Source organism: Lithobates pipiens, unplaced genomic scaffold (genome assembly GCF_037356315.1).
Source record: "Lithobates pipiens isolate NorthernLeopardFrog02 unplaced genomic scaffold, aLitPip1_a1.2 Scaffold_1, whole genome shotgun sequence".
NCBI classification, from domain to species: Eukaryota; Metazoa; Chordata; class Amphibia; order Anura; family Ranidae; genus Lithobates; species Lithobates pipiens.
In genome coordinates this window covers 9,622,221-9,644,557 of record NW_027507685.1, presented here as the reverse complement: position 1 = coordinate 9,644,557, position 22,337 = coordinate 9,622,221, and the positions used below count along the sequence as shown (strand labels likewise).

The following is a 22,337-nucleotide window of genomic DNA, read 5'->3' as shown; positions in this document are numbered from 1 at the left end:
ATTCGATCGTGTGTGGGCTTCAGCTGACTTTTCCAGCGTAAAGTCCGGTGCACTTAGAAAGTAATTTTGCACTCCAATCTTTCTGCCGGACTTGGGTTTCAGCGGACAATACGTTCGTCAGTGTGCTAGTACGGCGGACTAAGAATGACGCATGCTCACAAGCAAGTACGAAAAAGGAAGCTATTGGCTACTGGCTATTGAACTTCCTTTTTCTAGTCCCGTCGTACGTGCTGTATGTCATCGCGCTAGCAAACGCCAGACTTTCTGTGTGTCCGTGTGTGGCCAAGTCCGTTCGGTAGAAAGTCCGCCGGACTATCCGCCGGATTGTTTGCCGGACTAAGTACGCCAGACAATTCGCTCGTGTGTACGCGGCATTACAAGAAATTTTCTATTAAAGCGGGAGTAAACCCAGTTTCAAAAAACATTTACATTCCCGGAATGCCGGAAATGCTAACTTTCACATTGGTTGTGCTCTCAACCAAACTTTCAAACCATCCAATGGCTGATGTCATAACTGATCACAAGTGCAGCATTATGGCAGTTGAAGAATTATTAGAGGCCAAGATGGCAGCTTCCTTGACTGAAAACGATAGAAGGGTTTACTTCCACTTTAAGATACGTGATCAACCCAACATGCATGTTTATTCATCAACCAGTGCCAGCCTTATAATTAAGTTGAAAAAATACACACGTCCTTTGACTCCAAGCCTTATCTTGGGGTAACAATAGTCATCACCCATGAGCATCCAATTAATTAATTTTTCACTTGAGATTGGTTGGCTAGACGGAGTCGGCAGTGATCACAACATATCCAAAGATTTGTGGACATTTCTGATCTGTGGGTAATAGATTCTTTGTTATCATTAAAAAATAAAATAAACACCAACAGGGATGAAGAGGGATCAGGCCTGTTAACAGTGAACATTTTGTCAGGCTTGTTAAGAATTTACAATTACGTTTTTATATCTACATTGAACAGGCAATCTGTATAGCAGTGAAGTGGCCTGCATACTCACAGCTGACAATGCATGGGCAAGCTAAACAAATGGAAATAGAACTTGAAGGCTGTTAACGCATAGGGCTCCAGTCATGGTAATTTTTCTTTAATATTGGCCTACCCTCTTCTAAGTTATGTAAAATGATTGAGAATGAGGAAATTCTTTTTTTAAATGAGTCTTTCAGGGAATAATAGGACAGCAGGACCATTCAAACAAAAAAAAAAGAAATGAGATAGGATTACACTCATTCACATTAGGAAGCAGATTTTACTCGAGAAAAATAAATCAATGCTTTTCTTTTGATAACACTGAATATGATGCCAGCTCTTTAAACACGCAAGCACAGTCAATATTTATTGACTTTTGAATAGATCAATCAAGTCCCATGATAATACATGACCTCTGAAGGACTGAAAAGTAATTTCGAAGCAAAAATTCATTTACTGTTTAACTAAAAGGTTGTATTCTCTGAGAGTCAATTTTAGGTCAAGCTGTGATAATACTACAGATCATGCAATTTAAGGAAAAAAAAGCAAATGAAAAAATGAGTACAATTGCGTAGCTTTTAACAATGGCATGCATTTAGGTGAATTGGTGTGATGAGCGCAAATTACATTCTGATCTCTAAGAAAATCAAACACTTTTTTGAATTGGAAAGCTATTTTTTTTTTTATATAAGAATTTGAATATAATGTTCTTGAATAAGAATCATATTGGTTGTTATAAAATTACTTATTTCATGCGGGAAAGATATAAGGATAGCTGCATGCTATGAGGCAAAAGTATTTTTTTTGTGATAAAATGATTTAATTTACAAGCTATGCTATGACTGCTAATATTTTTTTCTGAAAAACTGTTTACATTGGTGCCCGCAAATTAAAATGGTGGTGGCCATCATTTAGTACCTGTGCAAATGGACAACCCTTCAACATGAACATTTGGAATGTTCTTTTCTATATCGATGGAGATGGGGATGGAGGGTAGAGTGCTACAGACAAATGGTGTTGGTTTTGCTTATCTTGGGAAGAGTTGGACAATAGGGATTAGTACATACACTGGTGTGCGCAGCCTATAGCATTAGGGTGTGCACCCCAGAACACAAACACACATGCAGAGCAGTGGACAGTGTTGGTAGAGCAGAGATGGATGTCAGTAGGGCAATGGACGGTGTCAGTGGTTTTTTAAAATTTTATTATTTTTTACAATTGTATTTTTTTTACAATATTATTTTTATTTATTTTTTTACTATTTTTTTAGGAGCCCCATTGAAGGGCTTTGGTGAAAGATCAAGGGTCTAAACAGAGAGAAAGGGATTGAGGACAGAGCTTTCCCAGTCCCTTTCTCTGCAGCCTCGGCTGCAGTGGACAGTGAATGAATGGAAAGTGCTCTATGCTGAGCGGCTTCCTGTTCATTCACAAACTTAAGCATAGTAAATATAGTTTACTATGATTCAGCTAAAAATTTTAACATTTTCAGATTAGTACAGATCACTCACTGTGTTCATTCTCCCATCTGTCCTGAAACATCCCCCTGCAGCAGCCAGCGGGACAGGAGGGAAGCTGGCAGCACTGCAGGGGTGAGACAGGGTACACTAATGCCGCGTACACACGATCAGATTGTCCAGTGTACTTAGTCCGCCGAAACGCATTTCAGCGGACAATTCAATCGTGTGTGGGCTTCAGCGGACTTTTCCAGCATGAAGACCAGCGGACTAAGAAAGAATTTTTGCACTCCAATCTTTCCGCCTGACTTGGGTTTCAGCGGACAATACGTTCGTCAGTATGCTAGTACGGCAGACTAAGAATGAAGCATGCTCAGAAGCAAGTACGAAAAAGGAAGCTATTGGCTACTGGCTATTGAACTTCCTTTTTCTAGTCCTGTCGTACGTGCTGTACGTCATCGCGCAAGCAAACGTCGGACTTTCTGTGTGTCCGTGTGTGGCCAAGTCTGTTCGGTAGAAAGTCTGCCGGATTATCCGCCGGATTGTATGTCGGACTAAGTACGCCAGACAATTCGATCGTGTGTACGCGGCACAAGAAGCAGAGGGAATCGGCACTGCACAGGGTGATTAGGGTGTACCCAGGCACACCCAGCACACCCTGTGTGCATGCCTATGGGCACATAAAGTATGTTCAAAATATATACAGTATAATCGTTACTGACCCTGGAAGAAATATATATAGGTGCAAAAAAAAAATTGTGTGTGTGGGAGCAACCATATTTTTTCATTATGTAAGTAGACTTGACTTTGTAGAGCTGCCCAGTAGTTGTGTTTTTCTGTTTTTACTCTCTCTCAGTGCTAGCCTGTGGGTAAGGTCTGACCCACTGCAAGCAGTTAACAAATGTCACTGATACCTCCTCATTATCACCTCTAATGCTGCGTACACATGACTGGCCTTTCCGGCACACTAGGTACGACGGAATCAGTCCGTCAGAAAATGATCGCGTGTGGGCTAATCCGATAATTTTTCATTAAAAAAAATCAGACGGACCTAGAAATAGTACATGTTTCAAATCTGTCTGATGGATCGTTCGTCTGTACGCTGGTCCAACAGACCAATTACGATGCAAGGGAAGCTATTGGCTACTGGCTATTGAACTTCCTTTTTTAGTCCCGTCTTACGTCATCACGTTCAAAATCAAAGGACTTTCCAATGGACTTAGTCCTTTCGTGTGTGACCAAGTTCATTCGTTTGGAAGTCCGTCTGAAATCCTCCGAAAAGTCATTCGGGAAGACTGTCGGACCTAGTCTGCCAGAAAGTCTGGTCGTGTGTACGTGGCATAAGGGAAGTTAAATGGGTATGACCATCAAAAGTAATGCTTGAATCAGTAGCCCTGGCCTACCTTGAGCTAAATTTATCTCAATTGTCATAAAGCTGTTATGCTTTTCCCATTCCAGATACGTAGGTGACTACTAGAAGGGGCATTATCCAATCTGGATATGGAAATTATTAATCAAAAAATGGGACCGCAGGGAAGAAGATAAGCAAATGACTTGCTGCTAAGTAAGCACTCCAATAAGTCAGAATGTTTACCTATTGAAAATACTCATGAGTTACATACACTAACAGTCACTACCAGACACTAGGAAAAGGCTAAAAAGAGTAAAATTCTCATCACCTATTATTAAGATTTAATATTAAATACTGTGGGAACATCACATATGTTGGATTACATTGCCTTTAACCCCTTCCCGCCAACCACACACTTATATGCAGCCTCACGAAAGTGGACTTTTTTTCAGTGGGGCCTCATAAATGCGTATCCCCCTATGTGCTGGGAATGCGATGCCCGGGTCTCTTACCAACCATGGGAATCTCCATTCCGGGTCACTGTGATAGCCTCTGATTGGCTATCAGAGCAATCAGTCACTGTGAGCCTGTCTCTGTGTACACTTCCTGTTCTGAATGAAGAGAAAGACACATCCTTGCAGGAGAGGAAAAATGTAAACAAACTAAAATGTGTAAAAAAAAATCAAATAAGAAAAAAGAAAAAATATAAAAAAGAAAAAGAATTAGAAAAAAATAACAAGATCAAGGTTTGCCAGGTGTTAGGCTTAAGGTTGGGGTCAGAGTTCACGGCCCGCATATTTTGGTAAGGATACATTTTTTTTCAAAAATTGGTATCAGTGTCAAGTAGTTTGTGTGTGTGTTTTAGGCAGATTTAAAAAAAAGCTAAATGCGCACCTTTGTTTCTGGGTTGTAATACAGGTACAGACAACAACTAACATACACATATGTGGTATCCCTGTATTCGACAGGAGAATTTATTTTTGGGTTGTTCTTTGGTGGTAAATTATGATAATAGCAAGATATATACAGCTAAATTATAAAAAAATAAAAATAAAAAAAATAAAAAAAATGTTTACTGTTTTGGGACAGTTTTTCTTTGAGAATAAAAAAAAATCATTGTTACCATTTACTAGTTTGTCCTGAAAAAAAAACAAGGTATATTCCACCTGGATATACAAAGTAGTTGTGGCGATATGTACAGTTTTATTAACATATGTCAAAGTTGCAAAATTGTGCTTAGGCAATAGGCATTAACATTTGTTTTACCCTTAGGGATTAAAGGGTCATGGCTGTAGTTACTTACAGAAGAACACCTCTCAAGAAGTTCATTCTTGTAATCGACAATTGTACATTGTCATTATTACCATTATCCTAAATCTAACTTTATGAGTTTAGCAAACTTTTTTTTGGGTAATTTTAAAATATTATGTTACTGATGTTAAGGGAGTATTCAAAAAACAGAAAGACACTTACCCCATACACAAGTTCACCCACCATTCCATTCCATATTTTAGTTTCCGGGTCACGGGCACCATACTTGCCATCTTCAACAATGGAGAGTTTGTATTTTATCCCAACATGCTTTGCAATTTCACTAGCTAGGTCCACACAGTACCCTTCGTACTTGTCATTGCCGTCTAGCTGCTCATAGTTTTTCTTTTTCATTACATATGGATTTTCCTATATTTAAACAACAAAAAAAAAAAACAACAAAAAAAAAAAACAGATCAAACATATTAAAAAGCACATTACTAAAAAGAAGCTCTATTACACCCCTGTTATTGCTCAGCAGATGAAAGGATTGAGCACAGCACTAGGCACCATCAGATAAATCTATGTCTGAGTAGATAAAATGAATGCTGTAATTTTGCAGATGCAAACCACAGAAAATAAATAGACTTTTATGACTAGCGTAGTTTTTTATGATATCAAAGTCACAATTAAAAATTCAGACATGGGAAAGGAAACATAAAAATGGAAAAGAATGATATAATGTGGGGACAAAACTCTAGTAACATTATTATCGATGGCTCAAAATTTTTTTAGATATTAGCTTTAATTTAAAAAAAGTGCATTGTAGTTTTGTAGAATATGATATGCTGCCAAGGTGAAGCTTCTTAAAGGGAGTAATTTTTGTAAAATGATGAAGCACTGGTATATTATGTATGTACTATTACAAATAATGCTTTTGTACTTAGCTAGTAAGTTATGCTGTGAGAAAGTAAGTGCAATTTAAAGCAAAATTTTGAGATATAGAGGTACAGAAAAAAACTGACTGGAAAACAGGATTGTCAACCTCCTTACAGATTTACATCTTCAGTAACATCTATCTTCCCATTATAGTAGCTGTGCAAATTGATCCCAACCCTCTGACAAAATATCTTCCTGGTGAGGCCATGGTAACACCCAGACCCAGACAGTATAGCAAGTAGTAGTTACATTCAACTAGACATGTTCTATAATGCTAAAGACACTTAGTATTTTATCCAAGCCACTTCTTTAGTTCTAATGAGTGTCAGGGACATACCCCAGCATTTATACCCATGTACCACGAAGTACCACAAACACCTTATTACCATGGAATGTGTCAAGATAGATGTTAATTGTTCATGACCAGGATGTGAAACAGGGTGTGAAATTTGTAGAACTATCCTGTTCTAGTTACATCATTTCATCCTTGGTGTCATGAACTCTGCGCAGATGTTAATCCTTCAATTCACATGGTGATGGTTGGTAAATCATAGGGGTAGAGATGTAGGTGTATAAATGGAATTGTATATGGAAGACAGAAGGTTGAAGGAACCTCACCCTGTTCCAGTCTGATATAAATGGCTTCACATGTCTTTTTCAAACTAGTTGTCTTCGCTGTCCAAATGGTTGCACTTCACTGTCCTCAAAAGAATGTCTTTTGTTCTTAACCACTTCAATACAGGGCACTTTCGCCCCCTTCCTTCCCAGCCCAATTTTCAGCTTTCAGCGCTCTAGTGCTTTCAGTGACAATTGCGCGGTCATGCTACACTGTACTCAAATGAAGTTTTTATCATTTTGTTCGCACAAAGAGAGCTTTATTTTGGTGGTATTTATTCACGACTCCGTTTTTTATTTTTTGCAATATAAGCGCAAAAAAGCGCAAATTTGGAAAAAAAAACAATATTTTCTTTTTTCTATTTTAAAAGAAATCCAATAAAATCAAATGTTGTCATAAATTTAAGCCAAAATGTATTCTGCTACATGTTTTTGGTAAAAAAAATTCTGTTAAGTGTATAATAATTGGTTTGTGTGATCACGGACATATGTACGCAAATGATCATGTACATATGTGTGCAGGTGATCACGTACATATGTGTGCAGATAATCATTGGGACATGTGATTTTAGTGGGACATATGTGGGGGACATGTTTTTATTATTAGGGACATGTGTTTTTATTATTTGGGGACATGTGTGGGGACATTGTGTTTATACTGTGTAGTGTGTTTACTGTGTGGTGATTTGTGTGTACACTAGACTAGTGATCAGTGAGTAAAAAGCTGTAAAAAACAGCTCATACTCACTGATCATCAGCCGGCTGCAGCGATCTGCTCTTCTCTCCTCAGCGATGACTTCTGTGTGAGGAGAGGAGCAGCCGATTGCCTAGCAACCGGCTGTTTGTTTACATCACATGACGGCTGTGATTGGACACGGCCGTCATGTGATCCGGAGGGCCAATCACAGAGCCCTCCTGCCGATCTGAGATGCGCCGTGTCCGGGTGACACGGGCGCATAGGGATCGCGCCGCTGCGCGGGCGCGCGATCCCGCTCCTCCTGATGGACGTTCCTGAACGTCCTATCAGGAGTAGATGGCTCCCACCCGGCCGTATATGTGCATTAGCCGGGTGGGAAGTGGTTAAGGTGTAGGAAAACTGCTGAGTCTTGACTATTGGATTTTGATGTCCTATATTGGGCCATTCATTTGTTTAGAAGCAAACTGTAACAGACTTCTGCCCACTCTTAGGAGTGAGGATGTCCCTTCATTCTGAAGAGGGTTTTGGGGAAGGCTTGGTGGGCCCAGCCTTGTGCCAAAAAGAACAGCTAAGCTTAGGTTTTGAAGTTGAAGCCTGGTTAGAGGACAGGTGCTCTGTGTTTAGAGGAGCCTTTTTCAGACAGTTTCAGCTTTCCAAACTTTTAGCACATGTGAATGGATAATAAAATAAAGGATACAATTGTATATTGTTATCTTAAATAAAAAATTTCAAATGGAGAGCACTATATTTTTCATTTTATCTTTGGAGAATAATTATGTGCCCACCTGAGGAGTGGAGTAGGGGCGATGTCATGGCAGACATTTTTTAAAGGGAAGGGCCACTACTCTGCTGTAGAGGAGACAAGGTGGTGCTATAACATATATCCTCTTAAAGGGGAAAGGCGCAGCATGGAACTATGATAATCAGGTCCTACCATTTAGGGTGAGAGTCCATCTTATTTATAAATTTGGAAAGAAACACAGAGTGGTGGTGTGTGTCAATATTGTGCATGTGAGATACATGTGGTACATCAAGATTAATCACTGAAGAACACATTGCACACTTTTTTGTCAAATTTCAATAAGGGACAGTATCATATAATTCTAAACGGTAGGATTTATTATTGTGATGTGATGACACTGATGTATGTTTTTCACTAAAGGGGTTATTTGTTTAATGACTTATTGAGTATATATATTACGTTTTCAAAACTAGTACATGCTGCATGTAATTATTGCTTGTTTAGTTGATTTACTGTATTTGTGTTAGAATAGCACATAAAGTGCTGGCCCAGCTCACACTTATTGAGTTAAAATACTAATAGTATTTTTAGTGCAGGAGGATATTTTTATATACTTTTATTGCTGTGTTAAGGCAATACTCTGTCTGAGAAAATGTGATGCAGAGAATTCCACTCCTGTCAAATAGGCCACTTGTTGCATGCCTAAAATAGAGCTAGAATTTGATGCCAGTGCTAGATCTGGCTATTGCTTCAGTGCAAGGGAATTGTCACTCTAATGGTTGAGTGTTGTGTAGGCCTTTAGCAGAGCATATGTTCACCTTAATTTTGCACTCTATTTCGCCTGGTCTCTACCATAGCTACAAGTCAGGGTATTCACTGTGGGGTACTCACTGAATAGGGTGAGGAGTATGGGGTAAGCAAGTCCATAAAGAGTGCCCTGTAACCCAGGTGTAGGCTTTCCTGTAACACATCCTCATGGTGAAAGAGCAGGAGGAAGCGCCTAAGTACCTTATAAGGGCTCTGGGCAGAAGTAGTGGTAAATGTGAGACCAGTGGTGCGATTAACACCTGGTCTATCACTTGAGACTAAGCTCCGAATGGTCTATCTTAAACACCAAGTTTTAAAAATGTACACTGCATGGTGAATACATTCCAAACATTTTTCCACTTTCTTCAGTAACAGTCAGAGATACATGGTCTTGCCTGTCCAAGATGTTGGACTGTATATAAAGTTCAGGCATACACCTAAAGGGGTCTTCAGGAATTGAGCTCCATAGCAAAGCACCATGGTCCTGGGCCTGTATAACACCCTGTGGCTATAGATGATGGGCCTTTTCTCCTTCATATAGAAAATCACCCTTAAAGAATTCATGGAGTGGGGTAGGGTTAAAGGGGAGGTGTTTAAAGGATGTGTCCTATAAAGGTTTGATAGTGTCCAATTATCTTAAAGTACACCCCTGTAACGCATGGTGTATGAATACTCTGTCTTTGTCCTGTGTGGAGCCATGATATTCAAAAACTAAAAACAAAACAAAAAAACCCCTGAAAGTTTGGTCTGAACATATACCTTAATTAAAGTATGAGGCTTGGTTCACACTGCTGACGGATGTGCCTCGCAGCAGGGAGTCCGGGGAGTCCCTGTTCTCTGTTTCAATGATCAATCAGCACCAAATTTTTGCCTGAATTCGGCCCTGAAATGGAGCCAAAGACGTATAGGACTCCTGTGCAAGCCACTCCACAGCTGCCCCAGAGATATGTGAACCGGTTTCATTGAGAGCTGATCACAATCTCCTGTCATGCAAATTGGATGTGGGGAAACCCGCATCCAATTCGCACTTCTGTTAACCCAGCCTCAAAGAGGAAACATGTGAATTCAGCTTATTCCATCACTAAAGCAATTTTTTTTAGGTCTTAGTGGTTGTAGATTGTATCATGCATTTGGGGGCATTTTAGTTCATGTTATTTATCAATATAAAACACTTGATTCTCTAATCTCTAAGTGCTGCTTCCAAAGTTTGTCTGACAATTTGTTGAACTTTGCTCTTACATCCATTGGTATCACTTTTCCTGTTCTTTCTCCCCGTCAACTCTATTTTATTGTGTTTTATGAGTAGAAGAATATAATCCTTCATATGACATATAACAGTGAATTATGTAGGCTTCTTTTCACTTTTCATGTCTGCTACATCTTTTTAATCACATTGCTTCTATTGTCCTATCATCAAACATGTACCATGGCTGTTTAACCACTTGAATCTCCATGTGTTATTTCTCTATAACACCCTTAAAGTGGTTGTAAACCCTTACATATACCCAGTGCAATGACCAGCTTCAGGTAATACACAGAGATGGAACAAATCTTCCTACATAATTTTTACTGGTTTATCTGATCCGCTGCATCTCTTCTCTACAGCTGTTCACAGCGTTTATACAGCTTGTCTGAGCCTTCAGAAGGCAGAGGGCAGGAGCTGAAGTTACACTCTGCTGATCTCAGTGAGGAGAGCTCTGAGTACTGATTCAAGGAAAGGGACACACCCCTCTTCACACAGCACACAGGAACAGAGCCGAGGCTGTCAATCTCAGGGTGTGTGCAGCAGAGAGAAATTACACATAGTGCTCTGGACTGAGACACACTATAGAGACATATGCTTTGTTCATATTTAATGTTTTACAACCACTTTAAGTATCAGAGTGTTTTGATGCCGTTTTGTTCTGCACCTTATATCTTTTAGGTTTGTAGTCTTCTCTAACATATCATATATCATTTTTCTTAGGACAGATAGGGCTTTCATTTGATAGCAGATTTAAATACATTTACTTTTATTTTCTATGTTTTAATTAGGAAGAAATAGTGAACAATTAAGAAAAAAACAAACAAATTCTTCCCAATGTAACTTTTATTTAATTAGTGTAGTGCTAAATATGTACCCCAAAATATCGCTTAACTTTCAAAAACTGCTAATGAAAAAATATTACATGTGTGATTTTTTTATGCATCAAAATGGTAAAGCTTGAAGTGAGGGTCTGTGTTTTACTTCAGGAGGTTTTTGTGTTTATAGTGATTTGCTACGAGAGCTTCTATGAGGCATTGTATAGCAAGACTAGAAGCTAAGGTGCTGATTATTTTAGCTCATTGGCTTAGTGCTGGCTGTCACTGACAGCTTGCAGTCCCAGCCTATATGCTGGCTAGGACCCAGGACACAACAAAACCACTGAGTTCCAATGCTGTTTCAAAAAGGCACTCAAGTCAAATAGCTGTTGTCCCTGTGCCAATTTAGAATGATACCTGAGCCAAAGAAAAGTAAAGTTGCTTCTTGCTATGCTCTTCCTCCTTTGCTATACTTTTTATAAATCAATTCAACAATATTTAAAGCACCACAGCTTCCAAGGTTGGTGCCTCGTTTGCCTTGTCCCAGCCCTGCATGTCACATGAGGGGGAGAAGGAGTGATATCCATCTGCGTAAGCACTGACATATCAAAATCCAATGCTTACTTAGGTTGGATTCCTGCAGTGGCGAGGCAGCCAGGAAATGTGTATGGGTGAGCAGATTTTTTTTTTTAAGGATAGGTGCAGGTACCCCCCCCTTCCGAGTCACCCTTGTCTCTGCCCCTACCCACCTCAGAGCACCGTCCCTTGTTTCCACCCCCTATCCACCTCCAGTACCTCCCCTTTTAGAGAACGGAGTATCTAAACCCACTTCTGGCTCAGATAGCCAAGGAAATCTATGAGTATGTTGGCCCATCCCCCCGGCAGGCTTCTGGGACACACACAGGTCTCAGAAGACTGCGGTACCATTCACAAAGTGCAGCGTTACTCGCACATGCCTACAACTTACAATGTTGGCGCCTGCACCCAAAGTGGATTGAAGAATTGTCCAACATTGCTGGATCCCTGGACAGGTATTAAAAGTCAGGAGCTGCAATATTTTAGCTGCTGACTTTTAATTAATTTTGTGAGGCAACAATATACCTCCATCCAGTAACAGCAGATCCTCCCTCTCAGCAACACTAAATCTCCCAGCAGCCAGCATCAGTAGACCCCTCCATCAACAGTAGATCCCTTCCAGCAACAATTGAAGCCATAGCAACAATAGATCCTCCACCAGAAATAGTAGGCCTCCCCGCAACAATACATCCCCCAGGGACAATATATTCCCCAGCATCCAGCATTGATACATCCTCCAGCACACCCCAAAACACCTTGCCATTACATACATTTAGTGTTGAAGATGCCAGAACTGCATTCCCCCACGCTCCTGCTATAAAAAAAAGCCCTGTGGCTGAGTATAACTTGTTTGGGGATGGGATGGGAAGGTGACAATGTCTGTTTAGCTTTCTCAATGAAATTAAGCAAATTTGACTTACCAAAATTGTTGTAACTACAATAGTCTTGTTTTCCACAGAAGAAGAGTCATTTGCGGGCTGCTGATCAGGAGCAGGAACAAAACGTTCATATTCATTCCAATGTCCAACCTGCAAAACATTTCATTAGCATAATCTGAATGTGATAAGCAAGCATTCTGGAATATATTGGCCAAGTAAAAAAAAAAAAAAAAAAAACTGAGTTGGAGGAATGGATGGCCAAGTGCACGGATCACTATAGCAAATTTCACATAGTCTTGGACACATGGATACATTATACGTCTGGGGGCTCTGGGTTACCATAGTTCCCTATAACAGTGCTCCCCATCTACAAGAGGAGATGGTCTGGTGGTTGCCTAAAACCCTGCAACATACTATTCTGCTGTATACTTGACTGTTAACATATGCTCAGATCAGGTCTACTTTTTATGCCCTTCTTGTAATGTCCCCAAGTTGAAAGACCAGCTACCAATTACTTTTTATATCAATTGTAATTGTTTTACTTGCTCACTGAGGTTTCTTTTGTTCTCCCCTTTTTGTGTTTACATGCCACCCAGTTTCTTTTGTTTCCTGCCCTTTTGATTGTGCTCCTCACCGTGTGTTACAGTAGTACTTGCCACACATGAGGTAAATACTTCCTTTTACAATATGTGACTTGACACCTGGAGGCACCCTAGTTCACTGGGGTTGCTATCCTGATGCCAAATGACTGGTTCTCATTGGATGCTTCTTCCAGTGGGCCCCTTCTGGTTGTCGACCTCAGAGGCTCTGGCTATTGTAGCCAGTCCCCAGTAATTTCCATCTCATTCACAGAGGTGCATTCACTGACAGCCCGGCCTCAGTCTTCAGAGGGTTATATGCTAGCACTTAGGATAATCCTCATACCGTTATTGCTATCATCTGACCAGTGGTGAATTGTACTACAAGAAGTGATTCACGAGTGTTGTTGTCTCTGTGATTAACGTTGCTTCCTTTATTTAACTTTCTTGGAATTTGGGAAATGTTATTTTCAAAACATAATAAAACAAAGATACTGTTTTATAAGGTAGATATGAAGTTCAATTAAGCATCATTCTGGTATTTTTACAGAAGTATGGTAGATTAACAGTAAGCAGAACTGAAAGTTAAATTGTATCTCTGGCTAAAACTTTTTTTTTCCATAGAGTAGGGAATGCTAAAAACAGAATATCAAGTTATTTTTCTATTGTCTTTGGGTGTAGACACCCAAAGACAATATACTGTAGGTATATGCTGTATTTTGTGCAGTGTGTACATTTAAAACCATTAAAAAGAGCAAAGAAGAACTGTAAAATTGTGAAAAAAAAAGAAAAATCTATTTCACATTAGGCAGAATAATAAATGCTAATATCTGCTTTCTATGGGCCACTTCATGCCATTTCTGTGTCCACTAATTTGTAAATAAAAGACTGAGTGAGCCCACTTGAAATTCTAGTTAGTGGGTCTTATTGCTCAACAGAAAGATCAGATAGCAATTTTACATTGCATGCATGCATTAACGTGAAAAACCTTGAGACTTTACAACTCCTTTAAAAAATATGATTTTAGACGTTCAAAATATAGCAAGCTACTGCAGTGTTTCCCAATATATGAAAAAGTTTTGACTGGTTGTACTAGTGCTTATTATAGGTGAGACAATACAGGACTTCACAATTTTGTGCACAATTGCCTTATAGGTGAATTTATTTATTCTAGGGCTAGCTATACATGCCTGATACCACAACGAGAATTGTAAACAAGATGTATGGGCATGCTTAAATTCTGGTGGAAATACTGGAGAAGATGTGACAGATGTAATCATTAGGCTTGTTCAATTTGTTTTGTAACGAATCGAAATTCGGCCGAATTTTGCATCTTTCGGACATTCGGATGCATCCGAATGTCCGAATAAAAAAATAACGAATTACAACGAATACGAAAGAAATATAACGAATGAATTAGAATGAATTCGACATGATTCGGTAATTCTTTAAAGATCTAATGAAACGGTCAGCTCAAAGTAAATCTTATAGTCCAATCAGCTGATTAATTTTGTGCCGGAGGTTGGATTACTGGCAAAGTGCATTCCTGAGAATTGAGTGAGAAGGGTGTTGTATTGTATTTGAGCCGAGGAGAAGAGACGTTGTCATTGTGTGTGTTAAAAGTTTCAATAAACAAACGATTTTCCAAACTACGAATCATTATCACGAATGTCTATACATACATAAATAGCGAATTTCAACGAATACGAACGAATGAATTCGACACTCTACGAATAATAACGAATTATCCGAAAACGTATTAACGTAACATAACGAATATAACAGGACGAAATGATGTATTTTACGAATGACAACGAACCGAAACTAAACGAAATTTTCCGCTGTGCACAAGTCTAGTAATCATTTTTATTGGTTCAGGTGGCACTCATACACTGCAGAGCTTATCTTAGTTGTACAAAAAAGTGTGTAGTTTGTAGAATTTATATAGCTGACCTGGTATTGATTTTTTTTCTCGGAACAACTGGAATTGAATTTTGAATGACACATTGGCAGTTATAGGTTCACATTTTTCAGAGATGGCAATTGTACTTTTGTACTTTTTCAATAATTCAGACAGATCAGTTTTTGGTGGACCAGACCTAGTGCAACTATATTTGCATACAAATATTTTCATCTGCTGCACTGTACCTTTTGTAAGGTCATAGCTACAATTTATTCATGTACAGTACAGTATTTGAAAAATAAATTATAATCACCTAAGTAGACAAGTTAATTACAAAAAGTCCATTTTTAAATGACCGCATCTGAAATTCACTTATCACTATAATTCTAATGATAGACACTGAACTATTAAAGTGGGAGTCCACCGGGACTCCGCGTTTTTTTTTTTTTTTTAAAAGCCAGCAGCTACAAATACTGCAGCTGCTGACTTTTAAAATAGTAACACTTACCTGTCCAGCGCGCCCGCAATCTCGGCACCCGAAGCCGATCGCTAGGTCATCTGTCGGGTCCTGCCGCCGCCATCTTGGGTATGGGAATCAGGAAATGGAGCCTTTCGGCTTCATTTCCCGGTTCCCTACTGCGCATGCGCGAATTGTGCTGCGCAATAAGGACGCTCCCCGCTGCCTCTGGGAGCTGTGTGTTTCCCAGCAGGCAGCGGGGCACTTGCGGGAAGGGGCGGGCACTTGCGGAAAGGGGCGTAAGTTACGCCCCTTTCCGCAGAGAGCTGTCCCGGAAGTGGGTGCAGTTACCTGGATTATCCAGGTAACTGCACCCCCCTCCCCCCTGAAAGGTGCCGATTGTGGCACCGGAGGGGGGGAGGGTTCCGATGAGCGGAAGGTCCATTTTTAGGGTGGACCTCCGCTTTAAGATAACTAACTCTTCAAGAAAGATGTATTTTGTAATATAAACATGTTAAAGGTAACATTTACGAAGAAAATATGAAGTTTGCCATTACTGACTTCTCATATTGAAAATGCATGCTACTTGACTGTTTTACTGATTTAGTAGATTTTGTTATTTCTGAGGCAATGACCTCTAACAAATATTGAGTTCAACATTTCTGATTTTCCATGCTACATGCTTGTCCTAGGCTAGTGACTCAAATTATTCAGACCCGGTACAGACAGGCAATTTTTTATGAGGAGAAAAATTATGGTAGCCCCAATATTTTTCACTATTTCCTTTAAGCCTTAAAATTCATTGAGATTATACCAAAGGAGTGGAAAATGTTCACTTAGCAAAGTGAATGTTATACTTGCTTATTGAATATGTTGAATTTGAATGCCCAATCATATGCACTAGGATTTAAACATAACAAGGGTTTTACCATGCACATGACTAGAAAATTGAGGTGAGCATGGCTTCACTTCATTCACTAAGCACATAAACAGAAGATGCCCAGGCTTAGAAGGAAGTATCTCTGTTCATGTCCCAGGCAAAAGTATATGGAGATCAAGCTCTATACTGCCCCTTTTAATATAGTGAAATTTTGTTTCTGTTGAGTTGTTCTTGAACACAGAAAAACACATCACTACTTGTCTTTAAAATCCGGTAAACTTACTTTGCGAGGTTTAGTAACTGTCATCTCATATACATCAATGGTGTAGTTGGTTCTTCTTCCATATGTATCAAACTGGATATTCCCAGTCATTCCTTGAACTTGAACCTGAAAAATGAACAATTCCATATTTAGGAGATACTAGCAATAATTATAAAGGTTGATTAAAGGACCATGAAAGTTACTTTTTGTATAAGGTCTATTGTGCTCATATATGGTAGGGGTAGTTGTTGATATTATTTTAATTAGTGTACTAGTATATACTAGAGAACAGTGTCAGGGTTCTGAAAAAGTTGTAATTGATGTCTACAGATCCAGGCTTAATCTCAGCAGCAGGAGAGTCCTTAAGGAATGCTAAAGCTGCACTGCCAATGCTCACAGATGTTACACCCCCTGTTCATTACAATGCAACTCATCGGACAATTTATTTTGATGCATATGTGTTTTTTTGGCCTAAAGTGCACTTTTCCTTTCCATATTTATCTGATATTTATTATTATGAAAAGTTATTTCATTTATTGTAAACTTGCCACACGATGGGCCAAACAAAGCAGAGGATATGATGAAGAAACCACGTTACCTTTATGGAAATCATGTAAAGATATTTAAAGTGGTTGTAAAGTCATAATCCTTAATAACTTGCATCCCCTCTGTTTTATCAAGATACAAAGTACTGTCTGTCTGTTTTTTAAATATTCTAACCCTAAATACCTTTTCTTAAAGCACCACTGTGCTTTAACGTGTTCTCCTCGGCTCTCCTTCCCCGATCTAAGGAGAGCAACAGGAGGGGCTGAGATTTCCCTCTGATGTCAGCTGGCCAGCAAAGGGAGGTCCCATGACCACACATCTGTGCTGTGCAAGAAGGTATTAGGATTACATTTTTTTTTAAACGAACACACTGTACGTTGTATATTGATAAAACAGAGGGGATGCAAGTTATTTTTAAATGTTACCTTCAAGCCACAGGGAATAGCAGCAGGAGTGTACTAGTATATACTAGAGAGAGGAAATCTTCCCCAAGAAACAGACAGCAGGGAACCTCGTAGATGTGCCTAAAAGCACCCTAATCACATATGGGCAGGATGTTGTGGTCTGATGGTCAGTGGTTCAGCTATTTTCACTGTGAGAGTGGGAGTCCTTTTCTTGCTCTTTTCTAGTTGCTGTATATCCCTGGCCTCTGCTGAGAAGAAAAGTTATTCAATACTTTGCATTACATGTGTAAACTATATTGAATTTTGGTCCACCATTTAAACATACCATAAGAACCATTGCTTCTCAATAAACTCCTGAAAAAGTGGATTGTGAAAATTGCTGATTGAACATTTAGGATTTTTTTTTTAATGATATATTTGTTGGTGGTCACATGACTTTCTGCAAAAAATATTTTTTTATACGCAAGAGGAACTGTTTTTCTTGGTGTAAGTCAGTGTACCGTTTATTCCATTTGTTACTAAAAGTATTTTAAATGTGAATATCCTCAGATACAATATATACCCTGTTTCCCTGAAAATAAGACCTAGCGTAATTGTCAGTGATGGCTTCAATATAAGCCCTATCCCCCAAATAAGCCCTAGTTAACCTCCCTGGCGGTATGATTATTTCAGATTTTAGGTGCTAAACGCGGTACAATTATTTTGCATGAACATTTGGCGTTTTATATTGTAGTCCTGTAATTCTTAGGAATAACTCACTTAAATCTGTCTAAACCGGAGTCTAGCAGACATCCCAGGTATGATAAAGTTTGAAAAATGAAATCATAAATTATAATATAATAAATAACTATAAATAATTATACCAAATAATAATATAACAATAATAAAAATTATTCAATAATGTAATCAAATCAAAAACACTGAAATTTTCTCAGTTGCAGAATTGTCACTGTCATTACTTTTCAGTATTTGATGACGGATCTCCCCACAAATCGATATCCCTCAATTGTGCGAGTGATTATAATTTATTATCGCTGTTTTCTAGCTGGTCTAAAACCATTTTTGATGTAAAGGGACAGTTTTGGTTGCTATGGACAATCTCCAGTTTCCAGGCATAAAGAACAGTTTTTATAAGATAAAACTGCATGCAGGACACTGGGCAGACCACTAGGGACAAAGGGGATGTGAAATAATTACATACAGCAATGTAATCTGTAAGATTACATTATACTGATACTGTATGTAATGTGTGTGTTTAACTTTTTGAATTTGGCGCCGTTCTCCGTCCCCATGCGTCGCAACGCCCGGCGATGTGATAGATCGAGTGAGACACGGCTCGTTCGTACAGCGCGGGGACATCGCTGGATCCAGGGGGCAAGGTAAGTAAACCTCTCCCTGCATTCAGCGATGCGGTCCCCAGTCTGGCTCGGGGTTACAGCTTTTGGTACAAAATCTCCACCCCGAGCCAGACTCAGGAATAGCACCAGGGGGGTTAAAGTCCTTGTAGGTCTTATTTTGAGGGTAGGGCTTATTTGGGGGGTAGGGCTTATATTGCAGCCATCACCGACAATCACGCTAGGTCTTATTTTCAGGGAAGCAGGGTATATATATATATATATATAGTCTTCTTTTCTCTAGATTGTATGCTGCATATTTGCATAATAATATAATAGAATTAAAATGATTTTAAAAAGAAAAGGTGAATTCCAACTCCCTCTGATGGCTAGAGTTTTTCTTTTCAATTACTATTGTTGCTTGATCTAGTTACACTTTTTTTTAAAGAATGTAACGTCTATGCATACTGTACATTTCTCATATCTAATTTAAATTGTCCAGAATTGACCAATTTTCAATAAACCCAACATTGACACTTTCATTTTTTTTTTAAGTATTTACATTCAGTTTTTTTCATTCTTTGCTGCATCTCAGTGCAGCCCCTTTGCAGCTATTTCCTGTCTACATGCATGCACTCTATTAATGGCTACATGGCATTTCATAGGGAGAGATGCCTGAAGATGACAGCAGTGGAACATGCCTGTGTTTTGTGTGCTGAAATGACCGTGTGCCGTCCTCAAAGGAAACTAGTTTGATGAAGCGAAAAGGCAGGATCACAATTTGGAGACAGGATAATAGAGCCGTCACCCTAAAACAGCCCGAGTCTGAACCAGGACCTTCATAGCAGGGTCACCAGATATTATTTTAATTAAAATTGCAGACTTTTTTTTTTTTTGTATTGTTTGCATTACACAGTAATGGTTTTAAAATGGTTAATTGACCAAGTCATGTATTCTTCATTTGGGATGACGCTTACATTCTTTTTTTTCAAGGTCTATTAGGCATTATCTGCTTTATAATAACATTATGTAGTTGTGCCATGATACATTTAATTGTTTATGTTATTATATAGTACATGGTGAGACACAAATAATCATCCTTGCATGAAATTAAAGTGACTCCCTGCTCTTTGTATTTTTGTAGACCAGGATACAGATCATCACATGGACCCAGTCTGACTGTTCTGTAATACTGTTCTGTTCAAGATGTCACAACATAGTACACATTTAATACAAAATTCTGTCATCGTATCTGAAAAAATACATGACTATAACAAAAATACCTGACTGATGAAAAATCACATCTGCATGTGGGTATTACAATTTCGAAACAATTTACAAATATATTTTTCTGTAGTATATTCTAGCTAATATTCCTGGAACAATTCATAAGGGAAATTGATTTTTTTTTTCTATTTTTGTTTGCCTTTTATTTAATAATTTGTACAATGTTTTGTAGTAACATTTTATTGTCAGTCATTGGGGTGGATTTACTAAAGGCAGATAGACTGTGCACTTTTGCAAGTGCAGTTGCACTAATTCCCCCCCCCTCCCCAGAGCTTAGTAAATGAGGGGGAGCTCTGCTAACTTTCATCATCTGTTAGGTGAGATATGAAATCTTAACCGCTTTCAGACCGGACCATTTTTGCTGACTTAAGACTAGACCACTTTTTGCGTCTCGGCACTGCGTCGCTTTAACTGACAATTGTGCGGTCATGCGACTTGGCTCCCAAACAAAATTAACGTATTTTTTCCCACAAATAGAGCTTTCTTTTGGTGGTATTTGATCACCCCTGTGTTTTTTATTTTTTGCGCTATAATCAAAAATAGAGCGACAATTTTGAAAAAAATGCATTATTTTTTACTTTTTGTTATAATAAATATCCCCCAAAAATATATTAAAAAAAAATTTCCCTCAGTTTAGGCCGATACATATTATTCTACAAATTTTTGGTAAAAAAAATGCAATAAGCAATTATTGATTGGTTTGCGCAAAAGTTACAGCGTTTACAAAATAGGGGATAGTTTTATGGCATTTTTATTAATATTTTTTTTTTACTAGTAATGGCGGCGATCAGCGATTTTTATTGTGACTGCGACATTATGGCGGACACGTCGGACATTTTTGACACATTTTTGGGACCATTGTCATTTATACAGCAATCAGTGCTGTACAAATGTATTGATTCCTGTGTAAATGACACTGGCAGTGAAGGGGTTAACCAGGGGGTGGCAGTGTAGGGGTCAAGTGTTCCTAGGGGTGTGTTACTAACTGTGGGGAGCTGGGCTTTGTGTTAATGAACACTGATCTCTGCTCCAATCACATGGAGCAGAGATCAGCATCACTTGTTGCTAGGCAGAACGGGGAGATGCTGTTTACAACGGCATCTCTCCGTTCAGCCGCCCCGTGAGACGATCGCGGGTATCCCCACGTCGATCGAGTCCACGGGACCCGAGACTGGACTCACAGGGGTCCCGACTGGCACGCGATGGCAGGGCGGCATTATAAAATGGACGTACCTGTACGCCAATATGCCTGCCCGTGCCATTCTGCCCAAGTACATCAGCGTGCACAAGTCGAGAAGTGGTTAAATATAATTAACGGGTAACAGGGAGCTCTGCTAACTTTCATCATCCGATCATGTACAAGCAAAAATTAATTTTTTTTCCTTGCATGTGAGTGAGTATTCTTTGTAAAGTGAATGTTTATCTTATTTGCTAAGCTCTGGAGCAACTGCACTTGCAAGAGCGTATAGTCTATTTGCTTTTGGTATATCAACCTCATTGACGGATTTGGAAAGCTGGCAATTCTGGCATTTGCAAAAAGTCCAGTTTCTCTGTAACTAGTGAGCTCATTTAATTTTCCCAGCCTATTTTGGTCCTGTTATAATAAAACATGGATGATCCATATCTTACTGCTCGGTTTAGCAAAACCTATTTATTTAAACAAATATGGGCTGGCGTGCTTGTTTTTAGCTTGCAGTTTGCAGTAGACAGATCAATTTTTCTAAATTAAACTATTAAATTTAACAGGCTAAATTATCAAAAGGAAAAGCTTTCGGGTCATTCTTTGAGAAGCAATTATATTAAGGAAAGTTATTTTTATAGCTGAAATGTACATATCTTGCTTAGTATAAAGTATATCTGGCTATTAAAATCTCCAATTTTGGAATCTCTGGCTTACAACGATACCTGGCTCACAATGAAAACCTAACTGTGTATTGCGGTGTTTCTTTGAACATTCTTTGCATGTATAAATAATAAATAACGAAAACAATAAAATGAGAAAAAAAGTGCCCAAAGCCATTGAAATAATTTATGTAAGGGTAATTAACCGAGCCACTGAAGCAATCTTTTACTATTCAGCCATATAACAGTAAGCAATGTAAACGATGTATATATATATATATATATATATATATATATATATATATATATATATATATATATATATATATATATTTTTTTTTTTTTTTTTTTTTAAACATTTATAACAGAGAGGTTACTTACTGCCTATAAGGTACTGAATATTGTGATGACTTGACAAACATTCAAACCTTCATCTCTTTAAAAATTACATATTAATATGTAGCATTGGAGAAAATGTAAAATGCCAA

The 22,337-nt window shown here is 38.7% G+C and overlaps 1 protein-coding gene across 4 annotated transcripts in view; it reads right to left on the bottom strand.

Moving 5' to 3' along the window:
* The window catches only part of GRIA3 (glutamate ionotropic receptor AMPA type subunit 3), a 388,948-nt gene that overhangs the window by 38,103 nt on the left and 328,508 nt on the right, over positions 1-22,337 (bottom strand). For all 4 annotated transcript variants that reach the window (XR_013272428.1, XR_013272422.1, XM_077478276.1 and 1 more), the window contains exons 8-10: positions 16,458-16,562; positions 12,399-12,506; positions 5,264-5,470 (exon numbers count right to left, since the gene is read on the bottom strand). Coding sequence is in view for 2 of the 4 variants with exons in the window: in XM_077478276.1 (XP_077334402.1) it covers positions 5,264-5,470; positions 12,399-12,506; positions 16,458-16,562 (420 nt within the window). In the remaining 2 variants the exon portion in view is untranslated. The remainder of the gene's footprint in view (positions 1-5,263; positions 5,471-12,398; positions 12,507-16,457; positions 16,563-22,337) is intronic.